The sequence below is a fragment of the Natrix helvetica genome, assembly GCF_964273705.1.
Source record: "Natrix helvetica genome assembly, chromosome: 1".
Lineage (NCBI taxonomy): Eukaryota > Metazoa > Chordata > Lepidosauria > Squamata > Natricidae > Natrix > Natrix helvetica.
In genome coordinates, this window is record NC_138548.1 from 309,872,874 (window position 1) to 309,898,671 (window position 25,798).

General features: G+C 36.9%; 1 protein-coding gene across 1 annotated transcript in view; it reads right to left on the reverse strand.

Annotated features, from left to right (window-relative positions):
• The window catches only part of ERC2 (ELKS/RAB6-interacting/CAST family member 2), a 548,821-nt gene that overhangs the window by 517,372 nt on the left and 5,651 nt on the right, over positions 1–25,798 (reverse strand). The window contains exon 2 of the mRNA XM_081935890.1: positions 14,723–15,536. Within this exon, the coding sequence (XP_081792016.1) occupies positions 14,723–15,379 (657 nt within the window). The 5' untranslated portion in view covers positions 15,380–15,536. The remainder of the gene's footprint in view (positions 1–14,722; positions 15,537–25,798) is intronic.

The window sequence follows — 25,798 nt, forward strand, 5'->3', positions numbered from 1 at the left end:
TGCCTTTCCTTTACCCGATCTAACAATGGGGTTTTTTTTCCAGTGACAAAAAGGAATCATGACTCCCCTTAGCATTGAAGCAGAACACAGTTCTGTTATGTAGCATAGCTTGATACAGAAAGTTAGCAAATGTGGGTCTTCACACTTCGTGGTTCCAATCTGGGAAATAAATTCACTCTGAAAATCTAATTAAATTGTTTGAGTAATCTGTTTCTACAGTTAAGAATCCAAAGTGCTTCAAAGTTTGTTATTAACAGCAGAAAAATAGTAGTAGAAGGGTACATTCTATTGTAATATGAGCTCATTGTGGCTTAGGTATGAGGTGTGAAATCTGTCTCTATGTACTGTATATCAAGATAAAATATTATCTGTTGACCTGATTCTAAGCCCACCTCATATCTCTGCTACTATAAATTCATCTGTTCCTCGCTTCCTTTCTCCAAATATTTTTACTACATGCTTGCTCACACGAAAGGTTCTCACACTTAGATTTTATTATTATTTATTAAACAAATATATATAGTCACCCAACCCACAGATAGGTGACTCCAAGAGATTTTTTAAAATCCATCATATAATTTAAAAACCTATTTAAAAAACCTTACCCCCTTGCCTGATTTACCCTCAGTGGTATTGACTGGAAATTCAATTATATTCCTATCCAGACACTGAAACTGAAACAGCTGCACTGTTCTATCTATCACCCTTGGAGGATACAGTTAATCCTTTCTCTGCCAGCACCAATAGGGAACTTTATGCTACCAATTAAATGACCAAGGACAACTAGTCAATGGAAAAGCTTTATTTCCAGAGTTGTGGGTGTTTCATCACTGGAGATTCTCAAAAATAGACATTTGACCAGAATGCTATAAGGCCGTGATGGCGAACCTATGGCATGCATGCCACAGGTGGCATGTGGAGCCATAGCTGCCGGCATGGGAGCTATCATCTCCAGCACGCATGCATGCGCCAGCCTACTGATTTTTGGCCTTCCAGAGGGCCAGGGTAGGCAGTTTTCGCCCTCCCTAAGCTTCAGAAAAACCTCTGGAGCCTGGGGAGGACCCTGGAGGCCCTCTGGAAGCCCAAAATGGATTGTTTTTGAACTTCCGGTAGGCCCATTGGGCCTGTTTTTTGCCCTCCCCAGGCTCTGGAGGCTTTCCTGTACCCGGGGGAGGATGAAAATGGCCTCCCCCAGACACCCGGAGGAAATACCAAGCTCAGCTTGGAGATGAGCAGTACGGTGCACATGGGGGGGGGCACACTTTGCATTATGGGTACCGGCACATGTGCATGCTATTGCACGCACACCCTCACATTTTTGGCATTCAACAACAAAAAGTTTAGCCATCACTGCTATAAGGTCTCCTGTCTTGAGCAGGGGGTTGGACCAGAAGACCTCAGAGGTCTCTTCTAAGCCTATGATTTTGTTCTATATTCTTTTTTTTCTTTTTTTCAATATATTTTGAAGACAGTGTATTGTCCAGGCATTTCGTTTTACAAAAAAAGAAAATAACAGATATACTGATAGTGATAATAATAATACACATAATAGCTATAACAATATTTATAATTATATCAACTTATTTACGATCATATTCATTGCACTAACATAATAATAATAATAATAATAATAATAATAATAATAATAATAATAATAATAATAATAATAAAAAATTTGGATTTATTAGCCGCTCCCTTTCCGAGTAGGACTCGGGGCGGCGTACAATGGAGCATACTATAACATGCTTATAATTATAGACAACATTCATATTTTACATACACATAACAATAATCTTTCTTCATCTAACTTATACCTCTAATCTCTAACCATTGCTAAAACCTACTCCACATTGAATAGTACTCTGTATCACCTTTATCTTTTACTTTCAATGTCAATCCCATCTCTGCACAGTCCAAATTATGTTTTCGTCTGGTGGGGTGTTTTCCAATATTGTGTGAATAAAATTGTCACTGCTGTCAATACGTGTAGCCTTAAGTATTTAGTCCCTTTATCATAGCTGTCTGGTATTATACCTAACAGGAATAATTCTGGCTTTAAGTCTATATGCTGCTTAATCATCTTTTCCAGCCAGGTATGTATTTTCGACCAATATTTTCTTGCTTTCACACATGTCCACCATATACGATAATAAGTACTTGGAGTCTGATTACATTTCCAACATTTGGCGGACGTATTTTTAAACATTTTTGCTAGTCTTGCCGGTGGCAAATGCCACCTATAAAACATTTTATTAAGATTTTCCTTATGTGCTCTAGCCATTGTCAGTTTATAATTTCTGTCCCAAAGTTTTCCTTCTTATCTTTTGCTCTACATTCTAAAATCTCCAGAAAGGTGATGAAATATTGAACCATAGAGTTGGCTGTCGGAAACAATTGGGTCTGAATTTAATACAGATCTGTGGACCTTTCTCTGTGAATAAGTTGTTTATTTATTTACTTATCAAATTTCAACAGCCATCCCTCTTTCAAAATGCAACTCTGAGCAGCACACAACAATCCAATAACAACAAATACAAAAGCAGGCAATATAAAAATATAAAATCCAGTTTTTTTAAAAAAAAGAAATTATATAAACAAATATACCAACCCTATGCAAAAGGAGGGTAGGAATGAGCACCACACGGTGGAGACACTGGAACCTATCTCTGCTTCCTTGCAAGCCCCAGGCCTGATCATTATAATCAGGTTTTGAGTTTAGTAGATAAAGTGATGGATAAAGTTTTTAATCTTGGATATTTTGTATTTTAACTTTTTCCCCTTTTTTTAAAGTCTAAATTATTTATTATTTAAAGTATTTTAAAGTATTCTATAGGGCAGGCCTGTCAAACTCCCGGCCCGTGGGTCGGTGTGTCATGCACTGCCACACCCACGCCCAATTTAGCGAAGTGGGGGGGAAAGTCCTGATACATCACAAGGTGCTGCCATGATGACGTGAATTTGACACCCCTGCTATAAAGGCTCTAGAATGGCACCCATTAATGTAGACAAATTGAATAAGACCTGTTAACTATATGATAGGAAAACTAATAACACCATACCCCAAATCATAAGATATTATAATCAGGTGCCGTGTCCAACACAGTCAAAATTTCTGAAGCTATATGTAGTTGGGGTAAGTTTGACCCTCTACTACATTTCTCCCTTTTTCTTCTGGAAAAAGTAATTTCTGCTCTTCCTCTAGGCAACAGGATAATGTTAAGGTTCAGAAAGACAGAATAGAACTAATATTCTGAAAAATAATATGGAGTAAATCTCCAGGGCTGTATCACAATCACAGAGGAACCAAAAGAAAATGGAAATTGTTGTGAAAGACAAGAAAGCCTTTTAATGTAAAATACTGCAATATTAGGCAGATAAATAATTCATAAGAATACATCAACAGCTTAACGCTGTGTTCTTCCATATAATCCAAGTGATCACACCTTTCGATCATACTTTTCATCACGCAATTTCTATAATCTGCTTTGTATGTTTATGCTAAGGCAGATTTTAACCACGGACAATCAAATAAACCACAATTGGCTAGGAATGTATATTACAATAGGCCACAGACCACAAATCTTACTTTAGAAAACTGTGATGATTGAAAGTGTAAAATGCATTTAAACAAAAACAAATAGTCATTAGGGTGTGGGTGTTTGAGCTTAGTTGATAAGGAATAAAAAAAAAGCCTTGCCTGTCAAATGACCTTTAAACCTCCCAAATAAAAGAAGAATAAGATTGCAGTCTTATACTGAGATAAAATATATTCCACTGACCTCTAAGTAGCAAGGGCTCTATAAAGGAATTTTACACAGAAGTGGATTAGATGACACTGGTGCAGACACTGGAATTGTTGTGGCCCACCAGTGGCCAGCGGAGCTGGCAGCAGATTCCTTGGGGAGGAACATGGGCCAGTCCAGGAGTCTGGGGAAGGCTCTGACGAGTGCTCTGTGTTGGAAGCAGAGATGGGGCCAGGGCCATCTGACAGTTACCAGCTGCCTTCAGAGTCAGACATCAGTGAGACACATGAACAGCTGGAACCTGTTCCCACTGTGCGCATGCACAGAGTTGCCAGATAAAGGGAACAACTAAGGAGCAAGAGTCGACTTGGGAGTAAAGCTACAGGTGAACGGTGAATGGCCCTTCCCATAGAGAATAAAAGAGGAGCGAAAGGGGAAGAATGTGCCCCGAAACTTCAGTTTCCCTATCCTAACTGGCTTTTGTTTAGAATCTTTTAATTATAGTAGACATTAAATGGGAGATGGGCAGGAAAAACAGCAAGCGTGTTTCTTTTTCATATTATACAAGAATGCTGCGAAAGCTAGGAAGTGTCCTGAGAAAATCTACAATAAGGCTTCTAATAAGGGGAGAATTTATGACAGTGATACCATTTTGAAGAGGACTACTTTTCTCAAAATTTTATGTTCTAAAAACTTTACCTGTTTGCCCACCAACCACAAATTGCCCATCTCCTACAAAAGCAATATGAATTTTCCTTTCTACTTCTTGTACTTTTCAGAGGAATAGTTTCTCAAATAATTTATTCGGAACATGAAGAGTCATAGAATTTTGTAATGATTTTTCTTCTATTATGTAAGATGCCAGGTTTCGTTACAGTAAGTAAACAAATAATCATATATACGTATCTTTGTCAAACATGAATAGGACCATTTAAAGGAATAAAAGATGATGTAAAAAGAAAAAATATGATTTTTCAACTTTCTATTCATAATAGTTTCATAAACACACACATGCATTATGAGCAGAAATTTGAAAAATCGCATTTTTCTTTTTACATCACCTTTTACTCCTTGTCAATGAGCAAAAAGAGACAAGTACAATTTGGCATTATGCCAGGGAACTCTTATGCAAACCAGATTTTGATTTTTTTCATCAAGTTGCGGAGAAAATTATGAATATGAAAAAGAAAGTATACGTGGTATTTCTTGATTGAGAAAAAGTGTATGATTGTTTGATTGATCTAATTTATATAAACACCCGTTTTGCCAAGGTGACTCTAATCTAAGCAGTATAAAACAAAGTTAAGAACAATGAATAAATATGCAAACCCACTGTTTTCATTAATTATAAAAACATTTTAAAAAAAACAAAAAAAAAACAAAGCAGACAAGAACATAATAGATATAAGGATGCTAATGGAGTCATACCACAAAGGCACAAATTCACCCGTCCCCAGTCCTGCTGGCACAACCAGGTCTTAAGAGACCCGGGAGAAAGCTTAGAAGCAATGAGAGCAACGCAGAGGCGATAAAGTGAAAATAAGCTTGATTATGCTTTGCATAAATAAAGGGTTGACTGATTGCTGACTATTATTAAAAGAAAAATGTGTGAGAGAATAAATGGAACACTATACAAATAGTTCCGCACTGAACAGGGAATAAGCAAGGCTGTCTGCTTGTTTGATTGTTTAATGTATTTATGGATAAATGTATAAGAAATGGCTCTGCTGATTTTAAGAGCTTTATTGGTTGAAGGTGTGGATGGCAGCATAACTTTTGTATGCTCATGACCTTATATCTTTTTTCCTGAGGTAATTCTTACTGAATGCTGTGTTTTTTTTAGTACATTTGTATAGGATTGTGCTGTTGGACCTCAAAAAACCACAATAAGCCTCATTTTAATACAGTAGGATGGAAGTCTGATTAATCTTGAATGAGATTATATTATGAGGGAGGAATGCATTTACATTTTTTTAAAAGAAACATTTTTCTATACCACTGTGTCTATATTTGCATGAATGGCATATGGTGTTTGCTATTCTAGAGAATTAGTGATCAAACACTACCTATAACTACAAGTGTATGATTCATTGCCATTGCCTCGAAACTAGAAGAAGGTGTTAAAGTCTACATTTGAACCTATTCATATTTCATATTATCTTTTGCACACTTATCTTTCTTTAATCACACACAGATGAAGTGATAGAAGAAAATTAAAAATAAATGATCAGGTATGGTACAGTTCCCAATCCAAATTAGCCATATATAATCTACCAATTAAAAAACAAGTCACTCTTAAGACCAATTACTTCATTAACTGAAAGCTTCTTTCCTACATATAGCAATTAAATAAATTACTGTACATAATGATGCTTTCTCACAATTATTTTTGCATATCTATCTGGCATCTAATGCCACAAGATAATGTTTGTTTAATGAGAGATGCTACTAGGTGATTTTTCATTCATTTATTCATAGTAAATCTAGAGAGATTTCCTTATCTTTCTTGTTTCTTGCCAGAATTTTACTTTTGCAACCTGTTGCCAGATTTGTAAATTTAGGAGGTGAGAAGAAAATAGTCAAATAATTTTGCTGCTGTGGTTGCCATCAATAACATACCCCGACCCCCCGACCCCCCAAAAATAAAATAAAATCCTACATCATGGTGTGTACATGAGAAGAAAGATGCACTAATAATGCTGCTTTTTTCATCATACATTTAGTCATATGGAATATATGTTAGGGACACAACTCTTGCCATTTTTAACATTATTTGAGTGTATTGAGCATTATCAGCCATAAAACTGTATATAATGTACGTGTCAATTAATTAATCATATCAAGTTCAGAGCAGGCTCAGGAAAAGACAGTTTTTATGTACACATGGTAGTACAAGCTGAAAAAAGAAAAGCGAAACTTCAAGCCAAACTATATCCCAGAAGCAAAGAGATACCGGAACCTGAATGGGTTGTCAAGATGTCCAGTCGCCCACTATCTACTGCAGAACACAATATCCTCCAGAAAGGTCTCAACTATAAATAGATAATGCTAATCAGTGAGAATTCTTTGCAGCCTTAGAAGCAGCATTTAAAACCACAGAACCTACAACAGAGACCCAAGAAAACATAAAGCAGACTCTAATCCTACAGATCAGAAGAACACAGAATCAGAATCAGCTCAAAGCAGAGGACAGAGATGCACTCAAAAATCTAAAGAAAGACCAAACCATCATCATCCTGTCATCAGGCAAAGGCCAATCCACAATTGTCATGGACAGATCGCAATATACACAAAAAGTCAAAGAATTAATAGAACACAAATAAATCTACATCCCTGAATGCACCAACTTGGTACAGAAATTTGATAACTTCATTAAGAGAATCCTTAATGACCTAATCATGGAAGTCAGATAGCAAAGAAGAACAGTGGCAGATGAAAAACAAGGGACCCATTTTCCCACTTGAGTGGATATCCAAAAATACACAAGCCCAACATACCTCTTTGTCCAATGGTATCAATGCCAGGGCTCCACATACAATACAGTCAAAGAATTTACATCTTGAACATCTCAATGAGGAGAGGGAATATTCTATCAGCTCCCAACTACAGTTCTTCCAGAAAATCAAAGATCTAACAATACAAGACAATAAAATGATGGTTTCATTTGATGGTAAGGCATTCTTTATATCCATAGACCCAGAACTGGTGAAAGAATTTATGGCAGCAGTACTACACAACACATCCGACTTAACTAAATGCACATTGAACTATCCAGAATCATGGACTTCATCAAACTTTGCCTCACTACCTATTTTCAATTTGATGGACAATATGCCAACAAATTAGAGGAATATCCTTGGGAATCATTCTCAGGATTCATAGCAAAGATTGCAATGCAATGTCTAAAAATGACATCTTCAGCATAATAAAAAAAACTACAGAAGACATGTGAAACAAGCAAAATCTTAAAAGGAATGAAATTCACAAGGAAAGAAAAAACAACTTCCTGGATAACCTCATCTGCAGAGACATTCATGACAAATTAGAAACATGATCCAAGTACTTCATTATCAAAATAACAACCCAATGTCTCACAAGAATTGCTGTGGAACATTATTCTAATGAGCAAAAACACACTGCAACAACCCAGAACACCAGAAAAAGGAAACAGGTCACTTATGCAACAACATTTTTCAACAAAATGGATATCCACACATCTTTATCAAAAAGAACCTGACCACTCAACCCACCACAATGCAACCAATACAAGCTGTAAAAAGGATAGCACAGCCATACATCAGAAATATCTCAAAAACAACCAACAGACTACTACAACCACAAGGCACCACCTTACTGCACAAACCAACTAAAGCTTTCCAAATTGTCTTTTAAGTAAACCAAAAGGTCCAGTAACCCAAGAAAAAAAAAACAGGCATTATCTCCAACATGCAGTATAAAGACAGTAACTATGTAAGACAGACAGAAAATTAGCAGAGCATGTCCATGAATATCAACTAGCAGTTAGAAGAGACTATGAAAACTCTTTAATCTCACAACATATGAACAGACCCAACAATAGGGGAACTGAAAAACTGCAAGCAACTTAGACCAACTAAATCCCCAAATGCTAAGGAATTCCTGGAAGCTTGGCACTCAGACAAATTAGCCATCAATGGACACATACAGATGAATCATATTTACACATCATTCAAAAGAGACAATAAAAAACCCTAAAAATGAAACAAAAAGACCAGAACCCAACCTTCTTCTATATTCAACACCAAGAGAAACAGAGATTAACACCTGACAAGCAATCAAGTAGAAAATAATAATACCTAAAGCAGGAAATACCAAGGAGGAAACCACACCCCCACCAACACTGGAAGGGCATGTACTATATATAAACAGAAAATAAATCCCACAATCACTAGCACTAATAGTGTTTCCTAGTCAAATAATGAAACATCTCTAATCAAATAACTCAGATTAGAAAAGTTTGTCAGAAGATCCTTACAATCTGACCCTTCATACATATTTTATCTTCATTTCTAATTTCTGTTCAGAAAATAATAATGTACAAAAATGACGTAGAAAAAATAGTACCACAATATTCTTCAACAAACTGCATTAGCAGACCTCTCTCTGGAACTATCTAGATGGGGTTTTTTTTTCCCAATAGGCTATTGCGTAGTACATTCCAAGTCACGACTGCATAACTCCCTAAACCATAAATCATGATGTACAAGTTCAGTTCACACAACACACTGGTGCACAAACAAGGATATCACATTCTGGCAGTAACCTAGCTAATAATTTAAAAAGTCTATTAGACAATCCTATCCATAAACTCAAAAATAGGCTCATACTGTATATTAATATGAAGGATAATAAAATAACTATCTCAGGTAATATGCAAACCAATGGACTTCTGTTCAGTGACAGGATACAGTTATTCTAGTTGGAATCCTTCAATCTTTCCTTCTAGGTATGATTGAAAAGTATGCTGAATACCAGAGATGGTATTCAGCAGGTTCTGTCCAGTTCTGGAGAACCGGTGGTGGAAATTTTGAATAGTTCGGAGAGCCGGTACTTTTGAATGCCACCTCTGACTGGCCCCGCCCCCATCTATTCTCTGCCTCCCAAGTCCCAGCTGATCGGAAGGAAATGGGGATTTTGCAGTAACCTTCCCCTGGAGTGGGGAGGGAATGCAGATTTTTATAGTATCCTTCCCCTGCCACGCCTACCAAGCCAAATCTACAGAACTTGTAGTAAAAAATTTTGAATCCCACCACTGATGCCAAATAAATGTTCTTTGAATTTGGTACCTCCCTTAACATGGAATTGCCAATCTGACTTCCCATATTTAGTGGGGGATTAGTTTCTCTCTCCCCCCCATTACCTTTCTCCCTCCTTCTGCCAAGCTCTGGTAAGGCTGGTCCTGACAACACAACTCCTTGGTCGTGTGGAACCTCATGTTGATAAAAGCCAAACAATGACTTTCATAGTCAAATTGTCTTTAAAAGAGAGAATTGCCTTACCACAGATGTTCTTATGGATCATTTCCTTTCAGCATTTGAAATTTGTACAGACCAAAGCACTAACTACTATGAGTAAAGCATATATATTTTATAAGTATTACGTAACAACATGAGGGCTAAACAGCTGCAGAAAGAAAGAAAAAACACTCCCAAGAAGTACTAAGCATTAACAATAGTAGACTGATTTGACACGCTTCATGTTAACATTTTCTTTTAACACAGTTTAACTAGTTTGGTACGGTAGAAATCTGAATCAAGATTATTATATTTTATTTTGGTTTTACTTTATTTTATTCAAGGACCTTCTGTGCAATGGTTTAATGCTTATAATTCCATTCACCAAAGAGAATTGTTGAGCAAAGCTATAACAATATTTCAGCTCTGGGAAAACTGCTTTTTTTCCCCCAATAGTGACAATTGCAACATTTTGTTCCTGAGAAAGCACTGCATCTCTTTCTCACCCAAGCTCTTGTATAATTAGCATACCAAGGACAAGAGAGAGTGCTATGTAGGGCTGTATGGAATGAAAAAAAAATGAAAAAAAATTGTATGGGATGGTAGTCAGTGACTTATGATCACCATTGGACTGGAATTTCCTTTGCTGAGCAATGCAGTCATTAAAGGAGGTACACCCCATTTTACAAACATTTTTGTCATGGTCATTAAGTAAATCTCATGACCATTAAGCAAATCTGGCTTCCCCTAGATCCATGATGGCGAACCTATGGCACGCGGGCCACAGGTGGCACACAGAGCCCTTTCTGCAGGCACACAAGCCGTCGCCCCAGTTCAACTCCAACACACATGTGTGCATGCCTCCCACTAGCCAGCTAGTTTTTGGATCTCTGCCGTGCATGTGCGGGAGGCGGGGTGCATTCGAGAAATGTGTGTGCATGCACCGGGGCGGGGAGTATTTGGGGGCATGTAGGAAGTTGGGAAGTGAGAAGTGTCGCAAGCACATTGCATTATGGGTGCGCATGCACACACTTTCAGCACGCCACAACAAAAAGATTAGCCATCCATTGCTCTAGATCTTTCTTATTGGGGAGGTTGCAAAGAACAATCACATGATCCCAGGACATTGCAATCTTTATAATTACATGCCAGTTGCCAAGCATCTGAATTTTGATCATGTGACTGTGAGGACCCTGCGATGGTCATAAGTGTGAGGACCAATTGTAAGTCATTTTTTTTCAGCATCATGGTAACTTGCAGAAGATGTTAAAACAAGTAGTCATAAGTCAAGGACTACCTGTATTTCTAATTATGCTAATCCAACTTATTTTTCACTTTTGAATTATAATGTTTATGAATGCACTGCTCCCTAGACATCACTGGACAGGGGAAACATTTACCTTTACCCATATACAAGAATCTGGTTGTATCAGCTAACAGTCAAGTTGGCACTAGATAAGGGTCAACAGAATTTAAGGAAGGCTGGACTTAAGTCTCTTGTGGAAGCACAAGGATTCCAAACTGATTATATATTTAACCACACATTCCAGTTCAGTCTGCTTATCTCCTACATTTAGCTAATTTGGCAATGATTATTCTTGTGATCTGATACAACTTTGATTAACACACTACATCGGTCTGAATCTGGCTACAGTTATCCATGCCTGGGTCAAATCATGTGCAGATTGCTGCAGTACTCTCTATAAAGGGATATCCTGGAAAAGGATTGGGTCATTTCAACTAATTTCCTCAATGTGTTAGTGTGATAAAGAAAAGTCTACACCAGTTGCCAGTCTGTTTTCCAGATTCAGTTTAAGTATTAAATCTTTCAGGTCTCATTACCTAAGGGAGTGCTTCGCTTCTTATAAGTTTAACCAGAAATCAGTTTTGATTTTATGTGGGAGGGTGCGTGCGTGCATGTGCGTGCATATGTATGTGTGTGTAATATATATTTCTTGTAGTACTCAATTCATAGTTAACACTGGTTTCTAATGTTTTCTGGTTTGAAAGAGGGGTCAAAGAAGCCATCTAGGTCAACATTGAGCAGCTCTTCTCAACAGAGGGGGAGGGATATGACATCATCTTTCTCCAGTCTATCATATAGTCCTTTCAACAGCTCCAAGAAGTCTCCACACCCATTTGCACCACTCAGGTGATCCTGAGGATGCAGACAAACCTCCAAGTGGCCTCAATGACTGTCTAAAAAAGTGCAAATAACCAGCTGTCTTCAAGGAGTTTAAATCCTTCCATTCCCCACCATCTAGTCAAAGCTGAAGAAGCTTCTTGGATGAGAAGTAAAACATCTTCAAAGAAAAACAAGAAAGTCCAGTTGTCTCTTGAAAAAGCACCTTTGGGACTGGTTTCAATCTCTCGCCTTCTCACATCTCTTTAATTAGGTTTTTAAATTATTTTTATTGGTTTTAATATTCTGATAAGGTTTCATCATTATTTTGTGTTGTTGTTATTATCATCTAATTTTCTATGTATTGTTCTTTATTATTTTATGTATATTCTATGTACAAGAGCCTGCAATCTGGCAGTTTGAATCTCACCAGGCTCAAGGTTGACTCAGCCTTCCATTCTTCCGAGGTAGGTAAAATGAGGACCCAGATTGTTGGCGCCAATAGGCTGACTCTGTAAACTGCTTAGAGAAGGCTGTAAAGCACTCTGAAGCAGTATATAAATCTAAGTGCTATTCCTATTGCCTTTGTGGCACTTATGGAATGGAGAAATATAAAACCACACCCAGGGATGCTGACCAAAAGCTTCTACTCTCCACTGCAATGTTCAAGATAGTATCTCATCCTTTAATTATCTTAAATTACAATATACTTATGTTAGATATTTGCATAAACTGCTGTAGTCTCCACTCAGGTCCGCCACTAGGGCGGGAACAAGGGATTGTTCTGATTGGACGGGAGGTCGGCCAGATCCCTATAAAAGGGGAGCTGCACGACCCCATAGCAAGCTGGATCACTTCTACTACTAAATAAAGAGCTGTTGTTGTCACTATCGTCTGAAGTCTGTTCTCTCGTTGCCCGAATCTAACAACTTAGTTTTAAAAATGTCAGTATGTCATGCGTCTTAATAGTAGAAGCTCCTCAATAACAATGTTCCATGAATCTCACATGGCCACATAACCACAGATGTGTCTTTGGACAAGGCTGTCTCCCTTGGCTAAGAAACAGAGATGACCACTGCCCCCTAGAGTTGGACATAACTGGACAGGGGAAACCTTTACCTTTACACTCAATTTAAATAAAATTTCCCCATAATATTTTAATTTCCTTTCCAGATCCAAATACAATCATTTTGCATCTAGTCAGAATCTCATACACTTTTGTGATTTTTAACCCAGAATTAAACGCAAACATCATCCACTACTAACTCCTTCCAAGCAATTATTTGGAGATCTTATTTCAGAAGAGTCCATAGCTTTCTTGACTAGCTGCCTAGTTTTCAACAAAAATACAGCCAAAAGATATAAAGGGAAATAATTTGTCTAATTAGTCAGCATTTCTAAAGAAGCTTATTTTCTAAATACAATAGAATAATTCAGAAACATCATCCATAATGACATATCAGTTCATGGAAATCTTATGTTATCATGAATGTACTGTACATACTTTCCATTGAAATATTCATATGTGTAATCAAGGAAATTGGACAATATCATTATCTGTTTTTGTCAATAATACGATCCTGTCCAGGTTGTCACAGGAAGCAATTGTCTGTTTCCAATTCCAACATTAACGTCATGAAACTGTAATATTAGAAAGTTACCAGGACTCACTAAGATGATTTCTCTGCCTTTGCTTTCCCATGTCCTTGGACGGTGTTGTAATAGTAATTCAGATGAATCTTCAGTTTTATAACCATAGGCCAGTGATGGTGAAACCTTTGGATTTGGCATGTCGAAAATTCAGAAAATGCCTAACTCGATTCTGCTACACATACCCCCAAAAAAGAGAAGCAGTTCTCTATCTCTGCCACACACACCCCTCATCACCATCTAGGTCACCTTGAACAGCAGCACCTGATGGCAATGCCAAGGGTGAGTCTGAAGTAGAGGCCTGGGCCTCAGCTTCAGCCCTATTACCACCACTGCCATTCAGAAAGACCACCTCATGCCATTGCTCAACAGGGAAAAGCCTTGGAGAATGGTGTAATTGCCCTGCAGCCTACTGGCCCCCAGGATCTGCCATGTTCTTTTACCTTCAGGCACTATTCTCTTTCAGTTGACATGCCCCATGGCCTACCTGAGATTGCTTTTGGTCATACAAGGCTTTTCTTCTTGCAGAACAAAATTCCTGCAGCACTCTTGCAGAATGCTCTTCTGCGGCCTCTGACCTCCAAAAAACCATAGGAAAGCACTCCCTGTTCTTTCATGGTTTTTGGAGACTCTAGTGGCCCCACAACAGCACACCCGATTCTCACAATAACTCAGAAAACCACACAAGAATAGGGAGTGCTTTCAAAACTAGTTTTTGTCAGATGTTGAACTCTGGTGTGTATCACCCAAAACATAATGCTGTGTCCCCTTTCCAAGAGTTGCATGTCATAGGTTTGCCACCACTGACATAGGCCATTACTCATAAGAGATCATTTACTAAGTCACTTCAAAATCTAGAATGAAGTGAAAAGCAACTATCAAATGAAATATGTGTTGATGCAATTCAGAGTACAACATCATGTTTTGCCTTTTTTACATAAATGAACAGTTCTAACTGCCCAACAGACACCTATTTCTGAGTATGTTCCCTTAGCCTGGTAAAGATTTATATTTATGTATTTATAGAAATTGTTGAAAATAATGCAAACTAAAGAATGATCATCAGTAACAATATAGATGGCGACCATATCAAAGACATACCCAGTTTTTCTGGTTTCACAGGAACAAGAAATATCACTAAGGAATAACCATGTAAGTAAATTAAGACTTGCTACTCAATTGAGATATGTCATCATTCCCTGTTCATTGCTTACCTGATTCTCCTCATGAGAAACCCTCATTTGTTCTTTCAAAACAGACATTCTGGCTGCTTCCTCTTTGCGCAAAACTCTTTCTTTTTTAAGCTCTGGACTCCAGAAGGTCTTGATGCTATTCATGGAAGAGCCAAGCTTGCTATCCTTGATATCTAGCTCTTTCCTTAGAAGGTCATTTTCTCTTTGTAACTCCTTCAGTTGAGCCTGTAAATCTAGCATGGTGCTGTCTCTTACTTGCCTCAGCATGGAAGGAATTTGATGATGGTGATGATGTGAGGAAGTGGTCAACCCTCCATGCTGATCAGTATAAGAAAGGATATCTGAATGGGAGAGGCCAATAGAAGCAATATTAGGGCTGCTTCCCATCGCTGTAACTCGTCCACCGTATACAGCTCGATTTGTAGCCCTTCCAAGAGTCATTGTGCCCTTTGGGAAAGTAGTAGATGCCACACCTTCATGGTCACTCAGATACATTGGTCCAGATGTTGCATAGGCAGCATTAAGTGACTGAATGTTCTCCATTGATAAAGTTTTACCTGTCCCTCCAGCTCCTCCACTACTTGTTCGCCGATGGCCCAGGCGAGGCGATCTTGGCAAACGTGGAGATCTGGCAGGACTGCCTTCCAGGTTACTGATTGTTCTTGCACTTCCGTACATTTTGATTTTACTGTGGGGTACTACTTAACAAGAAACTATTCTTCTTTTAAGTAGGATGCCTAGCATTAATTTTCAGTTGGAAATGTTGGCAAACAGCTTCACGGCACTCTTCCAGAATGCAACACATTCATTGAAATCAATTTTCCAGGTTCAAGATCTGAAAATAAAGCAACAGTGTTATTGTTGTGCGAGTAACAATATAGCAGCAACACCTGGGAGAACTAATTCATGTCGTATATCAGATTATATAAATTGCAAATCCCAGTCACTGAACTTGGTAATAATTTTTTTAAGTCTTCATATTTATATTTTTTCCAATTAGTATCCAAAGGTTAGAAAAGAGGAAATGCTAAAAATACCATATTATACATCGTGTTAAAAACTGATGAAATTTTGCATTGCTAGAAATTCTCCAGGTTGTATAATTAATCCTGAGTTTCAAAAATAAGTTGAGTATTTAGTAAATAATGCTTAATTAAAGAAGGTAAACTACCATTGTACCAAAGAACATATTTTATTATTATTTATAGCTTTGCTTCATTCATATGTTATGAAATCCATATGGTCACTGAATACATAGAACTAATAGTCACATGGCCAGAAACATGATGGGTAATTTCCTACTCCCAAAGCAGCAATCATAAAGATTAGACTCTATTATTTATTTATTTATTTATTTATTTTTATTTAAAGCATATATATTGGCACCCATCTTTCAGACAACTCTGGGCAGCTCCCAATCCAAGATTAGAAGACCTTCAAAATCATTTTAAAAACTAAAAAAGTGCAACCAGTTAAAACAAAATATTAAAATAACAAGATCCTGGTGCCAATCTGTGCTGTATGGCACAATCTGTGTGGCATCATCTGATCTTCTCCCAATGTTTGGTGGGAAAGCGGGGTCTTTCAAACCTTACAGAAAGCTAAATGTGTGGAAATCTGCCAAACTTCAGGGGGAAGTGTGTTCCTTAGGAAAAGTGCTGCCACAGAAAAGGCAATTAGTATTACAGCACTGGCAATAGCACTTAACTTAACTACAGCTTCACAGTGCTTTACAGCCTTCTCTAAGCAGTTTACAGAGTCAGCATATTGCCTCCAACAATCTGGGTCCTCATTTTAATGACGTAGGAAAGATGGAAAACTGAGTCAACCTTGAGCCTGGTGAGATTCGAACTGCCAAATTGCAGGCAGCCAACAGCCAACTTGCAGTACTGCATCCTAACCACTGTACCACCTCTTGATAAAGTACTATGTTTTGTCTTAAAATATGTAAATGGACTCCTCCTTATAAAAATATAACAGATGAAAAAATTATCAGACATCATGAAGAGGTAAATAACTCATTTTAAATTGTTTTAAGTTGTCTAATTTAACGCTTTCTAACACTACCTTTCCTCTATTTCAGATTTTCCAAAACTTTATCTAAGGTTCCAAATGGAGAAAGGCATTAAGATTACTGTTCACTCTTTAGTTTTAAAAAATGCATTGCTTTCCCAAGCATCTCTTTATCAAAAAAAAAAAATCGAGTACTACCTGATAACCCCAGTACTACCTGATAATTGGTTGTTACGTTCCAATCAGAAATTATTTGAAAAAATCCCCATATGTTTACTGAAATAACATACCAACCTCTCTCTTTCCAAAAGGACCTCTCATCAGTGGTGGGTTGCAGGCGGTACGCCCCAGTACGGGCATACCAGGAACCTGCCCAGAGCACCGGGTACCATTCCGGTACGGTGCTCCGGAGGACCAACCCGCCCGCCTGAACTCCTTTCCTGTCTTTTAAGCCTTTGGCACTTCTGCGCACGTGTATGGCACATACAGCACCTGTGCGACACTCCACCGAGCAGTTGGAGCATCGTGGAGGCTTGCAGAAGCATTACAGGCAAGTACGCCACATGTGTGCACTGCGCGAGTCCATGTGTGTGACGCCAGAGCTTTTCCAACCGTACCGGTTGGAACGGAATCCAGAACCCCCACTGCCTCTCATTATTTTTGGATTTATGGATCTCTGTTGGCTACTAAACACTTAAATTATGGTGAGCACAGAACACTGTTAAACAAACAAATTTCATTTACATATACCTAATTAAATGCAAACTATTTTGTGTCCAAATCAGGCCATTATGTCCAATATATTCATTTTTCAACTTTTAATTATAAATGCTACAATGGCTCTTTTCTTATCATCTAGAATTGTACTTAGAGGGAAAGGTCACATATAATAGTAAAATACATTGTGAAATGGTTGAAACATAATGATGAGTAGTAATGAGGTTTCTTAATATAGTTTATTTAAATTCTACAAAAGATAAAATATAAATAGCAAACAAAAATTATTAAGAAGGAAAAAGATAGGAGAAAGGAGGGTGCAAAGGAATAAAGATGAAAAGAAATAGAGAAAAAATAGCTTTCATGTTTCTTTGAAGCAGTTACAAATACAAAATACATTAACCTTGCAATCTAAAATTCAATTGTTCAAAGTATTTCTGTAAGCATAAGCATTTCCAATAGTCAAATTCCAAAATTAATGTAGTGTTTTTTTCAGTTTCTCTCAAAAAGTACAAAAGTGGTTTTCACATAGAAAAAAAGTTAAATGCCGTAATGAGGTAAACATGGAAGCCCATTCTTTACAATTTAGCATAGGTTACGTCCAGTAAAAATGGAAGTGAGCCTCAGGTGAAATTAGAGTTCATCAAATTATTAAAAACTACAAACTAGAGAATGATTACGTATACATAGCAATAATACAGAATTAGAACTTTCTCCACTATACTCACTCATTTTATTGATCTGCATCAAATTTGTTTCTAATAATATAAATTTGGATGTATTGATTTAAAATTAAAACTATACTCTTAGTTAGTACCAACATAGTTATACTCTTCCTTTCTATTCAGAAATCAAATAAAAGCTTTCCATGATGGTGAAGACTACGCCCACCTGCATATTTTCAGCTTTCAATTCCCATCCTAAATGAATATGAACAATATCAAGCGTTTTATTCTCTTCACTTCTGTTATTTGTTTTTAAATCAGATGTATGCCAGAGGACCTTTTAAACACAGGACTGAGTTCTGTGGCTTAAGCACCTGACCTTCACTACTAATTCTCTTACATGCAGTATAAAAAGTTTGTATTGTACTGTATGCTGTGTATCCATAACAAAAATATATCCAGTGATCAATCTTTAGCTCATTTTTTAGCTCTTCTTTTTAATAAATATGCTTATGACCTTGTAGAACGGAAGGCTAAAGACTACAATCATGGAACACAAAGATAATGACATTCTAATATATGGGTAACTACAATAGGCTTCCCACTGAAAGATGATTTTACCCAAGGTTGAGTAACATGTGCTTGGATTTTTTGGCACCCTATGCAACTGCAGGTAGTCCTCCATTTACAACAGTTCTCTTAATGGCCATTTGAAGTTACAATGGCATTGGAAAAAGGGACTTATGACCATTTTTCACACTTATTACCGTCGGAGCATTCCCATGTTCATGTGATTTATATTCAGATGCTTGACAACTGACTCACATTTATGACGGTTGCAGTGTTCCAGGATTAATGTGATCCCCTTTTGCAACCTTCTGGGGAAGCCAGAATTCACTTAGCCACCATATTACTAATTTAAAAACTGCAGTGATTCACTTAACAAATGTGGCAAGAAAAGTTGTAAAATGGGACAAAACTCATTTAACAAATGTCTCATTTAACAACATAAACTTTGGGCTCAGTAATGGTCATAAATTGAAGACTATGGTTCTATGGTTGAGTTGGATTATTTTATTTTTATTTATTTATTATGCATGAAGAAAAAAGGGAAGAAATTTACAAACCATGCATGCCTTATTTACTAAATTTACATTTTCTAAATAAAGTAATCTTGCACATATATATTTAGAATACACACACACACATACACCAGGAGTGGGTTTCAAAACTTTTTGCTACCTATTCTGTGGGTGTGCCTATTTTGAGGGCATGGCTTGGCAGTCATGTGACTGGATGGACATGGCCAACTTGATGTCACTCACCAGGAAATGTCATGGATTGGGTAAAATGTGGTGAAGCTCTTGCTTAGCAACCAACATTTTGGGCTCAATTGTAGTCATAGTCAAGAACTATCTCTGCCTTCCTCTGCATTGCAGCCTTGTCCTAGTAAACTCCTTCTCCTTTCTGGCAATTTTCCTCTCTGTTAGGGGCACCAAAATAATCCAGACAATGTAAGGTTTCCTGATGCAGCAGGGGTTGACTAGATGACCTCTGAGTAGACTTCTAGTCCTAAATTGCTGTGCTGTTTTTCTTTCTTTCTTCCCTTCCTTCCTTCTTTCTTTCTTTCTTTCTTTCTCCCTTCCCTGTGTGGGAAACAACCCCCTTCAAAAAATAATTGCTGAATGTCACTTTGCAATCCTGAGCAACTTTTCAATTTAAAGCAGGACTCCAAAGTTTGCAGCTTTAGACTTGTGGACTTCAACTCCCAGAATATCACAGCCAGGCATGCTCAGTTCCGATTTAAAGTGACAGCATTTGTTTTTCTCCTTTGCTGAATCTCCCAGAAGAAAAGTTAGTTTCCTTCTTTCTTTCTCCCTTCTCTTCCTTCCTCCCTCCCTCCTTCCCTCCCTCCCTCTCTCTCTCTCTCACTCTCTCTCTCTCTCACTCACTTTTTAAAGCTTTTTTCCCCTTGCCTGAACCAGCAGGGGAAAAACACTTAAAAAAAAAAAAGCTTCTGATGAAGCTTCTGATGGGAGAACAGGTTTGGGGATGGGTGAAGCCACCATTTTTACTACCAGTTCTATCCGGTATGCCAGATTTTCACTATCTCTTCTGGCATACTGGACCATATAGGAAGGAACCCACCTCTGACACACACACACACACACGTGTGTGTGTGTGTGTGTGTTGGTGTGTTATACAATTAAATTAATATTAATTATTAATATTAAACTCAGTTTGCTTAACAGACGGAAAATAAACATTTTCCCCTAATGCCAAGTAAATTAATTTAAGTACAAAAAATGGGAGATTAAGTATATAAACTAGTTTATATAGAAATTTCCAGAGCTATAAATTGATTTCTTTTATTAGAGAAAAAAATTATCGACATTTATTGGCAACTGGAAGCCACTTATGTATTTTTGCATGAAAATAAAAAATAAATTTGTGATTTATGATTTCAATGATTAGATAGAATAGATTACAGAAAGAAAAGCAATATAATGTAACTTTAGAAACACAAGCTATTTGAACATCAGAAGCCACCTTTATTTTTTTCTTTCTTTTCTAGTTTTTTCTTTTCTTGCACTTTTTGATTTCTTTCTGTTTTTCTTCCTTACTTTATATTATTGTATTAGTGTTTATCTTCTTGCTTAAGAAGAAACTTCTCGTTTAAAAGTTTTAATTAAAGTTATATACCAAAAACAAAATCCTAAAATGCTTTACAGACCATTGTATAATTGATAGAAGAATCTTGAAGGTTTCTAGTTTCTTGCCATTATAAACATGCTTGATATATGTTCCTCTGAACTTTGGGGGGGGGGGAGAAGAATACATCGTTGATATACTTTCAAAATTATGGACAGCTTAAACCCCTTTTCTCTTTTGTTTTCCATTTCTTTAACAGAAGCATCTTTCCAAAGGAACCAACAGGGATCAGTATGTTTTAGAACAAAGTATGATCTAAATTAAGAATTTTTATTTTCAACATCTCAGCCCTGTCTCGTTATCTGAACTCTACTGAGAAAAGCATAAGTTATGTTGCCTGTGTTATTTATAATCTAAATAGTGTTTCTCAACTCTGGCAACTTGAAGATACAGTATGTGGACCAACTCCCAGAATTCTCCAGCCATTCTCTCCAGCCCCAACCTAGCAGGACTGCTAGGGAATTCTGGGAGTTGATGTCCATCATCTTCAAGCTGGCAGACTTGAAAAATGATGGTCTAAATCATAGGCAGAGTTCAACTTTTTTTAAAATTTGAAAATTAGCCTTTTAAAAAGTCCTGATATTGTTTTTGAGTCTAGCTTTCTGCTTCATGTTACAGCTTCTGTGATCTAGACTTAAACTTCCTAAACACTCAAAAAGAGATGATACAAACCCAAGGGGAGATCAATAGCATCACAAAAGCAATCAATATTTAAACATGCTGAAAACGTGAAGAAATATTGATAGAGAAATAAATTTAGATGTTGTAAGCAAGAAATAAGCTGAGAACCTTGGAACAAAAGAAAGCTAACCACTGCAACTATAAATGTCAAAGCCTGAAAATTGCTTCTTACTATTTTGTGTGTGTGTGTTTGCACTAGTCCCTGTGGTTTTCTTGGCCAGATTTCAATAGTGGCTTGCTATTGTCCTTTCCTAGGGCTGAGAGAGTGTGACTGGCCCAAGGCCACTCAGCTGGCTTTGTGCCTAAGGCACGACTACTGCAAAACTCATGATCTTCAGTTTTTAGCCCAGTGCCTTAACCAATGTCTATGGAGATTCTCAGTCATCCAGATCATGGTTGTCCCAAAGGTGCTTTTTCAAGAGGCAACTGGACTTTCTGGGTTTTTTTAAAAGACATTTCACTTCTTATCCAAGAAGTTTCTTGGATGAGAAGCAAAACTCTTTCAAAGAAAAAACAGGAAACCCAGTTGCCTCTTGAAAAAGCATCTTTGGGATGGCCTTAATGAACACACCACAGCCTGGTTTTCTTCTTACTTACAACAATTTAAATTTTCCATACTTTACACACTCCACAGAATTAGAGATGAATGAGATCAAAGATAATTCAATTTGATCACAAAACATTCGCCATAATATCCATAACCCAACACAACATGACAATGAGTAAAAAGCGTTTGCTGAACCCTGGGCAAACAGATCCATACCAAATGACTCAAGCGTGACAGCCAAATAACACCAAATCCAATTCAATCTAGGATAAAATCGCTTCCCCATATCAGCACTTGTACTTGAGATGCCAAGCATGAATGCTGACGCTGACTGAAGTATAATTGAAAACTATTTTTAAATCCTAATTAGCATGATCACAGTTAAAGCTAGCCCTCATACATTCCTTAACCATATCTGACACAGGCTAAACATCACTGGACAAACTTAGAAATATGGTAGTCAGGATTATCTCATTCAACCTCCTATCTGGAAGCAATATGTTTTTCAATACTCCAATCCTTGATGATACAAAAACTACCTAACCAATAAAGCAGGATGAAGCTACTGAGTTATTGTGCTTTGAAAATTTCTATATATAAAACAGATTTCTTTTATCCTGGTAACAAATGTCTATTATTAATTGATGAGTGAAACCACTCGTAATGGCGCATACTATATGTTGGAAAAATGTTCCAACGATTCCTCTTTGATTCTGTATTTAGCTGTCCTCTCCTTCTCCAGACAGTTCAGAATAGTTCTCAACCATGAACCATAACTCAGATTAAAAAATTATCAGCTTCAAGAAAGCAACTTTATACTCCTAAAATATTTTAAATAGAGAGAAAGTATTAGTAACCATTAAATTTCAGTGAATATTAATATATATATATATCACATCTAATATACTATAACTGAGGGAGATTGGTATTTGAAAAATATCAAAAGTAAATAAATTAATACATAAATATTCATTAAATTTCAAACAATGGACATTCGCTTTCAATGACTTTCTGGTAATTTAGCAACACATCAGGGGATATCAGGAGTCACCAAAAAAGGATTGTAAACATGCAGAATCTGCTCTGAAAAATAGGTGGCATCTACCAACCTTTGGAGATTATCTCTGTTTATCTAGAAGCAATGCAACAGGATATTGTTTGCAGCTGATCATTTTACAAAAAGCATTGCTGTTTGTATGTTGCAGTAAAATGATAAAACCCTGAGCTGCTTTAAAAACTGATCTACTGTGGCATTAGCTGGCATGCTCGCATCAGCTGAGACTCAGAAGATGCAGGTCTTGGCTTGTGTTGCTGCAGAACTCTTTGGTATACGCTAGCACTGCTTGTGGCTTGAGCTCTATTCAGCATTCAGTCAAAATACATTAAGAGACAAAAGATACGGAAGGCTGGGGAGGGCTGTACACAAGCTCTGCTTCTCCTTTGGATTTAAAGTCCACACATCCGAAGAGAGATTTTTCACATGTTTAATTTAATCCTAAATTTCTCCTCTACACGCTGTGAAAGGAAGAAAAGACTCCACATTTCATTCAGATTAAATCTGGAATTAAGAAATGCCAACTGAAATAAATCCAAATTTACCAACATATTTTAAATTAAGGACATCGTCTTTGGGGCTACACTAACAACTTGGGCAGCAATTTTAAAAAAGCATCTTTATACTGTACTGAAACTAAAACTTTGCTTTGTACCAAAAGGACAATCTGATTTTTTTAAAAAAAATCTTTGGATTGTTTTTCCTATTTCATTATTGTTTTTCCTACATTTTTAATCACCTCGTTTGTGACTTCGCTCATTTCTGCACTGTGTTTTCATACAAAGCTATGAATGCGACAGAGAGATGTGACAGAAGGTTTTCTTTACCAACTAGTTGCTGCAGAGCCTGATGGTGGTTAGGACTGAGAGGAATAACTGGCCTAAGATCACCCAGCTGGTTTCTGTGCCTATGGGGATGCTAGAACCTGGCTCTTCTCACTCCTAGTCCAGCACTTTAACCACGCTGGCTTTGCATCAAGCCAGATGATAAGTAAACAAACAACAAAAACTCTAACTCATACACTGATTAACTCTGCGGTGTAAAAACAAGCAGACCAGATAAATGCTAAAGGGTAAAAAACTTTGAAAGTTCAAATAATTCTTTGGAAGAATTTATTCCAAATTATTATTTATAATTACACATTTAAATGCTATATGGTGTTTATTTCTGAAGAAGGCAGAGAACAAATAAGCTAAGTTACTGTAAGTTGTGACCACTATTTGCATGTAATTTATACATTATTTTCCATGATTAAATACTATATATTTGAGACTCTATTAAATATACTTTATATTTTGCTAGTGTTTTGAATTTCAATAATTTCTTTGCCCCAGGTGTAGAATTAAGGCATGGTTTGTCTTAAATGGCAAGTTTTCCTTTTGATAGCTTGCTTTTGTATTACATTTCTTTTCTGTTGTATTGCAGCTTTTTACAACATTCATTTTACCTAGCATTAAACATGACTGACAGTAAAGCAAGCACCTCACTGAATTTGGGGAAGGGAGAAAGTGTGTGTGAAAAACCCTGTAATCTACATCGCCCTCTATGGGCTGTCATTTTTGACATTTGCAATCAGTGTGTTAGTTTCTAAGACCCCTTGCTGTTTTAAATTAACCCATTCTTTAAAATTCATCTTTCACATTTTCATTTGGATTTATTTTGCTTTGCTTGCCAAAAATTAGAATATACAGACAATTTCTTCTTTAAGTGTCACACCTAGGAAGACAATTACCATAATCTGTGCCAGGTGCAAGCCTGAGATAGGCCAACATTTGGATGGTGAGGCCTAACAAAAAAAAATCAGTCACTGCATTCTGCTTTTACAATTTTAAAAGCAGAACTGTCATCAGTTGTATATCTGGATGATTAGCTCCACTGTTTGGCACAAATCAGCTATTCATACATATTGAAAGAAAAATGGTACAGTACATAATATACAGGAACAATTTAAGTGTGTGTTACATATTACAATTTTGCAATTTACATATAAGTACCCACATTCGTTATTATTTATTGAATAAACAATATTTTCACAAATGGCATGTAATCTGAAGAGGCCAGATTTTATTTTTTTCACCACGAGCATAAGATTCTTACTTGAGATGGCGTTTGCTATTTCAAGTTTTAAACAACCTTGAAATGAAAGATGGAAAAACATTCTAAATTAGAAATATTTGTGGGATTGTTAGCACAGAACAATTTTTAATTTATTATTGGGTGTGTCAGCTTTCCTGTGTTTTTAGATTGCAACTGCCAGAACATCTAAAGACCACCAGGTTGTCAGGGGCTTAATGGGCTTAATATACTTAATGTTCACAGTGCACAAATATATTCAAGGTTTTTACAAGTATGCATTTAAAGTGGAAGTAAATAAAAAACATTGTCTCTCATTCAAGTAAGACATTTTATTATGTGAGCAGAAGAATCATAATATTCTGCCATAGAATAACTGCTGAAGAAAAATAACGATGCTGCAAATGAAATACACAAGTATTTTCTGTTCAGCTCTTGTGCTGGATCTACTTTTTCTTTCTCTCTTTCCAGATTTTGAAAAACAAAATGCTCTCCTAAAGAAGGAAAACGCACTTTGTCCGTTTACATCAACACCCCCTATTTTAGTTGAGAATTGGGGAGTTCCACTCTGAATGGGGAAAGGGTGGAACCCTTCAGTAGCTTTTAAAAATTGATTTGACACATTGACAAAAGCA